The following is a 9,001-nucleotide window of genomic DNA, read 5'->3' on the forward strand; positions in this document are numbered from 1 at the left end:
ACACCTCCGGAGACCCCCAGCTTCCCAGCTCTGGCCAGACTAGGTTACCCTGTGTGCAAACCAACTGACCTTCCAAACTTCCTCTCTCCCTGTGCCCTCCAGCTCAGCTCAAGGGCTCCGGAGTAAGTTGGGTCCCCATACTGGAGGATGGGGTCTCTGATCTCTGCTAGGAATTCCAAGAACCAGAGACCTGAGATGGATGGGGAGTGGTAGGGCATGTACACGGCTGGTGAGGTCTCACCATGACCTTGTGCCCAAGGCCAGAGCATCCTGGAACCCACACTGGGCTGAGGGGTGGGAGTGGAGGCAGGGAACCCCATCCTGGGTCCTCTGCTTCCTTAGGGACTCAGGGACTCTGCCAGGGATGGGGGAGCTATCTCTGGCTCGTGACAGCTCCCCCCCCCCAGCTCTATTTTGGGCCCAGGAGAGGTGAGAAGGCAATTTCCTGGGAGGTGCTGACATCAGTGCTGGGACCGGGGTGACTACCCCCAGCAACCACCTGCCTCTCCAGCTCCAGATGTTCAGCAGGGCTGAGCCAACTGGTCCTTCACTCTGGAGACATCTTGGAAACCTCTTCCAGGGTGTAGGCATGAGGGGGCTCCCGGGAATGAGGAACTACAGTGGGATATTCCCTAGAAACTCAGCCAGGAGGGAGAGATTGCGCTCCTCATTTCAGATGGGGACACGGAGGCTCCAAGAAAGAGATGCCCATGGTAGCTTCCCGAAGTCCAAGAGCTGGCAGTGAGAGACCATCTATCTTACCTGCTTCCCAGGTCCCCCCAGAGCGAGTTCATCTTGGCCTGCCAGTTCCGGGGCCACAGCAGTAGGGCACGATCCCATGTGCCTCCCAAGAGGATAGGCATCTCACAATGGACCTGGGGGAGTCTGGACCCCTCTCACGACATGACCAAGACCACATGGCATACCCAGTCTGTGGCCTGGGCGTCCTCGGTGAAGGGGCATGGCTATGATTTCTGTGGCTTTGGTTCCTTGGGTTTCCGCTAGGAGTCCTTCCTTGTCTAACTCCTCTCCGGTGACATCCTGAGCCAGCTCCAGGGGTGGCTCCTCTGTATGGCCCTGTGACGCCCACAGCCCAGCTGGGATCTTGACCCTCCTTGGACCACGCCCCACTCCCCGAGCCCGAGGTCCCACCTCCTCTCTCTTGTCCTCCAGGGTCAGTTCTGCTACAAGCTGCACGTCTCTCCCCAGCAGAAGCTCGCTTGTTTCTCTCCTCAACCTCCTCTCCTGAGGTCAGGAGCTGTCGAGGAAGCCTCTCTTCAAGGCAGGGGCTCCCTGGGAAAAGCCTTACCCCAGGGCCACAGCTATGGTGGGCTCTTTTGGTCCCTTCTGCCCATAGCTTCTCTGTCCCAGAAGGGCAGGACTCTGGAAATCAGAGGCTGGGGGCCACTATTCTGTCTTGATGCCACCCTCTGGGTCATCCCTGCTGAGGGAGCTGTGAGGCTTTGGTCCCTACCCACAGCCATCCCTCAAGAGCCTCTACCACCAAGAGGCCTGAGGCCTCCTTCCCTGAAGTCCTGGCCTTCAGCCAGTTCTTCCCTCAAATTTTCCCACACAGGGGCCAAGCTGGGCTGATGCGGGGCCGAGATGTAGTCCTAGCAGCCACAGGTAAGGAGGGGGGGGGGGTGTCTGCTGCCCTTGGCTCCTCTCCTTACCTCTGCCCCAAAACTCCAACCTGGAAGACATGGTAGGCATGATCCCTGCCAGTGGAGGCTGCCCAGGCCCCGTGCCCAGGCCGTGAGGCTTGGAGTGGAGACCATGCCAGGCGAGGGGCTGGGGGAAGCCCCATGAACAGCAGAAATGAGGGCTCCAGCCAACCAGCTGGTGTCCCAGTCCTGGTGAAAGGCTGTGTGACCTGGAACCAGTCTCCCAGATGTTCTGAGCCTGTTTCCTTCTCTGTGAAATGGGAGTTGGAAAGGCCTTTCCTGGCAGCGCTGCTGGGGGATGAATGAGGGGCCGGCCTCAAGTGCTCAGAGCAGCGCTTGCAGCACGGGAGGGTCACTGGACCTGGGCTCGCACTGTCCCTGTGGCCCCAGACATGCCAAGGAGAAAACCAGCTTTGTGGCCCTTGTCCTAGACCCAAGGGACAGTTTTGTGGCTGGGGAGCCCTTGGGGCCCTCCATTCAGCCCAGGGAGAGACCCCCGGCTGACATGATGCTGAGGGCTGGAGAGCAGAGAAATGCCCAGGACATCGGAACCAGAAGTGCCTTCTATTCTCTCCCGGATCCCAGCCTGGCACCTTGTCCTTTTCACTGGGAGAGAGCCACCCCTCTGACCTGCTAACTCTCCCCAGGGAAGCCTAGTGACCCCCCCCTGTCGGTCATTCTTGTGAACCCTTCCTTCCAACTCTTGATGCTCAGGGAGGAATTAGAGGTGTGGGGGTGGGGGTGTCCCAGGAAGAGCCATCCTTTGGGAGGTTTGTAGTCATGTCCCCAACGGTCCGACATACTGGCATAAGATGTGGCACCCTCCCCCGTCCCTTTCCCCCTCACTCGGGATCCTCCTCAGATTCTGGGGAACCAGCTGTTGGAAAGTGGGGGGCTTGGAGTCAGGGTGTCTCACAGACCCCCTTAGCAGCTTCAGCCAAAAAACACACGCCGGGGATGGGGCTGTGGGTCACGAGGTGGGACATTAGTGAAAATAAGCCCTATTGGAGAGCTCGGAGAGGCCTCACAGGTACGGATTCCAGGGTGGTGGGGGGGGGACAGACGAACAGTTTGCTGAGTGTTTATAATGTGTGTTACCGTGTTTATAACCTCACAAACAGATCTAAATCTTGCAACTTCCCAGTGAGGCAGAAACTACCATTACCTCCATTTTTCAGACTAAGAAAAGTGTCCCAAGATCCTTGCCAAAGGTCAGTTATGGGCAGGCCCCATATGGGAGCGTGGGCCCGTGGAACCTACAGGCACATACTATGGGGTTCTCGGGGAATCTGAAACCTGCATCTCGAAGAGCAAGGCGTTCCTGCTGTCATCGAGGGGCGTTCCAGGTTGGTGACCGAGAGCGGCCTTAGCACTGGAGTGCCCGTGGTGGCCAGACAAGGGACCAGGGGGTGGCAGAGAGCAGGGAGAGGCCGGGCAGCAGGGGGAGGGGCCAGAAGGACCTGAGTCTGATGTGAGAAGCTGAGGGACAGAGGGAGAAAATGCCAGGAGAGGCGTGGGACACAGGGAGACACAGGGGGACGCAGTGGGAAGGGGAGGCGGTCCTGGCTGGAAGAACGGGTTTCTAGGTAAGTAGGTCTATAGTAGTGGCAGTAGAGGGATATGAGGAACCCGTTGGCCATCGGGTATTTTATTATTGGGAAGAAGGACCCTTGAAGTCATCTCATCCAAGCCCCTCACTGAAACATGAAGAAACTGAGGCCCAGTGTAGTCGAGGGACTTGCCGGAAGTCAGTGTGAGCCGGGGTGTGGTGAGATCCCCTGCCTTTTCCCACAGTGCAGGGGAAGAGTAGAATTCAGAAGGAAGCCAAGGGTAGAGGTACCAATTCTGGTCCCATCTGCAAAAGGAAAGAGCAGCGCATGGATGGGGCTGAAGACAAAGGTCCCAGGTTGGGGAAGCAGGGGTGCGGAAGGGCGGGTTAGGGCTCCAGGAGCTGACTCAGGGTAGACATCTAGGCCTGTGCTCAATGAGGCTGGTACAGAGGCCCGAGGCTGGGGGAGGGAAGGACCGGGCTGGTGGTGGTGGGGGACACGGAGCAGGGAGCCAGGTTTCAAGGTGGAAAAGGAGAGGAGGCGGCCAACTTTGATAATTCTCGGGTTATCCATGACCTTGGGAGGGGCAAGCCCAGTGGAGCGCTTCAGGCAGAGCCTTTGGAAGGGCGAGCAGGCGCAGACATGGAGGCAGTGGCTGCAGACCGCAGGAAGTAGCTGGGGAACAGGGGGCAGCCTGCTGAATCAATGCGAGTATTTTCCAGGTTGGAGTATTAGGGCACAGGGAAGAGAATTTGACAAATCCGAGAAGGAATTTGACAAGGCTCACCAGGGTGGACTGGAAAGCAGGGACGGTGACAGGGAGCACACGTGGCTCCTTCTCTGAGAGTCAGATGGGGGAAGGGGCTGGAGAGCAGGGGGAGGCAGTGCCTATGTGGTCTGAGTCAAGGTCATCTGCAGAAGAGTGGAAGGGAGGGGGTTCGAATAGTCCCCATGTCAAGGAGCCACTTATGGTCTAACATATGGGCCAGCACCTCTCTGTCTGAGCTCAGGTCTCCTAGGGTCCCCTCTAAATTTATATCCTGGAGGCTGGAATGGAGACATGGACAAGGAGAGACAGCCCTGGGCCTTGGCCGGGCTGAGAGGTGATATCCAAGGTCACAACCGTTGAGTTGGGAGGGTAAGGCCAGCCGGCTGTGGGGTCCTAGGTAGATGGTGAGGAGGGTGATGGCCCTGGGTGTGCTGGTCTTTGAGCAGCACAGGAGGACATCCCAGAGGTCTGAGAAAGGGGTGGGGGGGGGAACTTCTCATCCAGAGTGGCAGTGTTGTGGAAGAAGCAACGGGGGACAAGAGAGAGGGCCCCAGCAGGAAAGCTCATGAGAGGAAAGGAGTTTCCTTGGCAGTGGGCTGTGGCCATGCCCTCTGGAGGTGACCGCTTGGCAGGTCGAACCAAGTCAGTGACCAGAGACGGGACAGATGTAGCCCCTCCGCCCCACAGCCCTCTGGCACCGGGCGGGGGAGGGTGGCGGCTGACACACTGTCCCACGCGTGGGGGGCTCCCATCCTGCCGGTCACTTACTCCGTCCATGTCTACCGGACCCGCGGCCCTGCTCGGGGTCACTGCAGGGCACTTTGGGGCCCAACACACTGCACTCCAGCCCTGTCCCTTTGCTATTTGCTATTAACAAATTTATTTACAGTTCCTGAACCAAGATTAATTATGGAATTTAACAGGAATGGCATAAAAAGGCCAAACATGACCTCTAGGAGGGCGGTTGTACATACAGTTGCTCTATTTCCAAAGTAACAACTCAGGTCCTCACCCGCAGCTAGGCCCCCCTTCCTTCTCCAAAATGAGACACAGCATAGCACCAGGCTTCTGGTAGCTCCAACATTTAAAGAAACAAACGCACAGAGGCAGAGAAGGGTGAGAAGAACCACAGCACGGAATGGGATAATAAAAAAAAAAGTGGCCAGAGAATCGATAGCAAACCCATCTCTGTCTCCAGATTAATGGCTTGGCTGGAAGAAATGGGGGGAGGTCCTTGGGGAGGGAGGGAAAGGGTGATGCAGAAGTTGGCAGGTGAACTGCTGACCCTGGCATAGCAGAAATGGGATGGGGGGGGGCAGCCATGGAAAAGCAGAAGGGTCCCTGGATGTGTGTGTGGGGTCTGGCCGTCCCCGGGGCTCAGGGTGCTGGGCTCCCCCCAAACGCAGGGGCGAGGGAGCTCTGGAGGTGCTGCAGCCGCCCCTCCTCTGCTTCGTATGTTCCTGAGGATCTGTGTGCACGCGCGTGGGGGGCTGGGGGAGGGGACAAACAGGCATTTCGGAAAGCAGGAGAGCCACATGCTCCTGGGAAGGGAAGCTGGGGTGGGGGTGGGGAACACCAAAACTTGCTGCACGAGGCAAGTGCCTGCAGAGGGACAGGAAGCCAGGCCAGGGCTCCTGCTGCTCCAGCCTCTTTGTGGTCCCTCCTTACGCCACCCCTGCCTCTGCCTCCTGGAGTGGGCGGCAGGCTCGGATGACTGCCCTCCGGTTGGGACACGGCTGGAGGGAGGGGCAGAGGGTGGCCCCCCGCCCAGACTCCCTTGGTCCTCCCCACCCACAGACCTGGCGAGTGGTGGACTGGCTCTGTTGACCCCACAGAGCTTGGCCGTGACCCACAGAGCTTGGCTATGACTGCAGCTGCTCACTTGGACATCAAAGGCCAGGCCATGGGGCTCTTCTGGCTCTTGAGGTGAGGCCCTGAGGCGCTCTGTGTGGCTCTGACCCTGGGTCCAGGGGCTGCTGCTGCCCCAGGTCCTCTGCCGGTGCTGGGAGACAGGGAGGTAGGGGGGCGGAGCCACCGGGCACAGCCGGCTCCTCTGAGGCCTGGTGGTGGTGGGGGGTACAGAGGCGGACTGGCTCTTACAGGTCCTCCTGGGGCCTGCATGTCAGCCGCAGTGTGCAGGTGGGCGGACAGCTGGCCTGGAGCCACAGGGCAGCAGGGTGCAGGCTAGCCAGCCACAGACAGGGCTGGGGGTGCACTCTCTGACTCCTCAGATCCCCGGGGGCCATTCTCCCCCAGGCCAAGGGGGCTGTGCGGCCCAGCACTCTGCTGGCCTCTCTGTGGGCTGCCAGGGGAAGGGCTCTGGGAGGGAGAGGCAGGTCTGTGGGTGGCATAAGGGGAGGAGGGAGGCCAAAGGCCTGTGCTCGTGGCCTGGAAGGGGAAGGGAGGAGAGAGGCCTGCTGCTGCTTGTCCTGGTGCCACCAGGGCTGCTGGCTCTCAGGACGAAGAAGGAGGCCTGTGGCTGGGACACCCCTGACCTCTTTTCGGGATTGCTACTGGGGAACTGAACCTTCCGCTTGTGGCCACCAGGGGCCACGTCCGGGCTAGAGAATTCCGCAGAACCAGAGCTTGTCAGGTGGCACTGCTGTCCAGGGCTCGTGGACTCTGGTGTCCCTTGGGGGTCTGCAATGACATCCATCGGTCCCCCCAGCTCCTGGCAGCTGGCTACTGGTCCTGGCATCTTGCCAGACCCCGCAGCTTCAGCAGGGGGTTCAGTAGGGGGCTTCATGCTGCCTGCTGTTCCATCTGGCTCTAGGGCACCCGGGTGCTCGTCTTCCTCTCTCCTCCTGGGAGACGTTGCCTGGGGACAGGAGGGCTGGCTGGGAGGCAGAGTCTCGAGCCGCAGAGGATCACCATCTGAAGTTGGGGAGTCCGGCTGCCTGTGGGCACAGACATGTCCAGTGGGCCTCGGGGCTCCACTCCAGAGCAGGCGGTAGGCTGGGACCCTCCTGGGTGGGGGTCGGGGTCGGGCCAGGGTGTGGCTTGCACAGGGCTACCCTCACAGGTTTGGTGTGCTGAAGAGCGCGGCCCACTTCGGGGCTCCACGAAAGGTCCGTTCTCGGGCTCCCCTTGCAGCAGCGGCCAGTGCTGTCTGCGCCTCTCCTGGCTCTGTGGCCTGTGGTCAGTGCTGCCCAGAGGAACAGGTTAGAGGCTGTTCCATTTAATAACTTTGCAGTGGAGGCTGTGCCCTTTGGCGGCTAGAAGATGCAGCACAAGGCCTGGCTCTCCAAGTGGAGCCCAGGGAGCTGAAGACTTGGCCTGCGAGGGGAAGCCCCCGCTCCTTGGTGGGCAGCAGGGGAAGCTGGGCTCCAAGGATGCTGGGATTCTAGAGAACACCCTGCAGTCCTTTTGGGTAGGGGGTAACTTCTAGAAAGGCAGAAGAGATCTGGCTCTTTACCCATCTGGGAGGGACCCAGGAGCCCCCCTCGATACTTCTACACAGGCACATCACCAGGGACATGCCAGGAGCAGCAAAGGATCAGCTGCGCTCCCCACCCCCACAGGCACAGCCATGCTGGTGCTGGTGGGGGCCCAGTCCTCATCAGCCAGAGCCACAAATGGAGGGTTCCCAACCCCCACCAATCCCCAAGAGAACCAGGACAGAAGCTGGTGGAAAAGAGAAAACCGCCGCAGCCTGGTCCCCGGTCCCCGATGTCACTAGGCTGAGGGCTCCACCCCCCCATCGCGGGCAGCAGCAGTGGAGCGAGGACAGGGGCAGGGCCGGCGCAGGGCACTCACCTGGGGAGGCTGGCCCACGGTGGGGCATCGGCAGAGCTGCGGCACAGCTGGGCGATGACCCGATCGACTTCTGCGTACGGGTGGGCTTCTAGCGCGAAGCCCTGGTGCTGGGGGCTCTGGAGATGCTGCCCGGGGTGAGAGGGGCACAGGGAATTAGACAGGAGTAGGGTAGGACGAGCAGGGCTGGACAAGCAGGGTGGAGGCGGGGGCCGGGGGGGAAGGCTGCTGGCAGAGCAGACCCAGGGAAGCTGCTGGGCAGGGAGGGCTCACCGCGTGGAGCTCCTCGAAGGCCTCCTGGCAGCACTCACAGAAGCCCTTCCTCCTCCTGGGCAGGGTGCGGGCAGCTGACTGCGGGCTCTGCTCTCGGTCTTTGGCTTCTCTGGGGAAAGCGCGGGGTGGGGGGAAGCGATCACGGCTGGGGCCCTCAGTGGGGTGGACCAAAACAGTTCGGCAGGCATGGGCAGGCCTGCCCCCACTTGGGACTCTTGTCCAGGGGTGGCAGGAGAAGCAACAAGGAAGGGGGGAGCGCTCCCGGCGGGCACCCCATCCTGTCCCTGCCCCAACATGGCAAAGCACAGGTGAGGACAGGTGGCGGCAGGAATGCCTCCCAGGACAGACGTGGCTCGAGCTCACCCCCAAAGCCTCATCCCTCCGCGCTGAGTGATGACAGGGTCAAGGCCTCAGTGGCAGCAAGGGGCCTGTGCTGTTCCTGCCCTCCACTCCCGACTGCCCCCTGCCCCGCCGGCTTGTCCCCTGCAGAGCTGATACATTCACTCAGGACCTGCCCGTCTCCTTCTCCAACCGGACTCCTCTTCTTAATTTCAGGCCCGTATTTTTAGCGGCTGCTTGGCTGTCTGAGCAAACTCAACGAAGTCCAAAATAGTCCCCGTCAAGGACTTTCTGAGCAGGATGGAGAATTCAGAAAGCAGAAAAAAGCTGATAGTTCAACTACATGCAATCTAAAAAAAATGTATGCATGGCAGGAAATGCAAACAAAAGACAAATCACAGACAGGGGAGGGGGGTATTTATAACTAATAACACGGACAGGGGCTCATTTCCCTAATACGTGGAGGGCTCCTGACAAATCAGTAAGAAAAGCAACTAGAAAAGAAAGAAAAGCCAATGACAGACAAAAAGAAGGTTCACACAGAAAGAGATTCAAATGTTCAAATCGTAAGAATGTACTTAACCTCTTCCGTAATGAGAAAAAAAGGACAATGCAGATCACACCAAGACATAGTTTTTAACCCAGCAGGCTGG

General features: G+C 59.7%; 1 protein-coding gene across 1 annotated transcript in view; it reads right to left on the reverse strand.

Moving 5' to 3' along the window:
* Positions 1-4,881: 4,881 nt before the first annotated feature.
* DBF4B (DBF4 zinc finger B) overlaps positions 4,882-9,001 on the reverse strand; it is a 46,554-nt gene continuing 42,434 nt past the window's right edge. Inside the window, exons 15-17 of the mRNA XM_059380120.1 lie at positions 8,010-8,118; positions 7,740-7,864; positions 4,882-6,880 (exon numbers count right to left, since the gene is read on the reverse strand). Of these exons, the coding sequence (XP_059236103.1) occupies positions 6,211-6,880; positions 7,740-7,864; positions 8,010-8,118 (904 nt within the window). The 3' untranslated portion in view covers positions 4,882-6,210. The remainder of the gene's footprint in view (positions 6,881-7,739; positions 7,865-8,009; positions 8,119-9,001) is intronic.

The sequence above is a fragment of the Mustela nigripes genome, chromosome 16, assembly GCF_022355385.1.
Source record: "Mustela nigripes isolate SB6536 chromosome 16, MUSNIG.SB6536, whole genome shotgun sequence".
NCBI classification, from domain to species: domain Eukaryota; kingdom Metazoa; phylum Chordata; class Mammalia; order Carnivora; family Mustelidae; genus Mustela; species Mustela nigripes.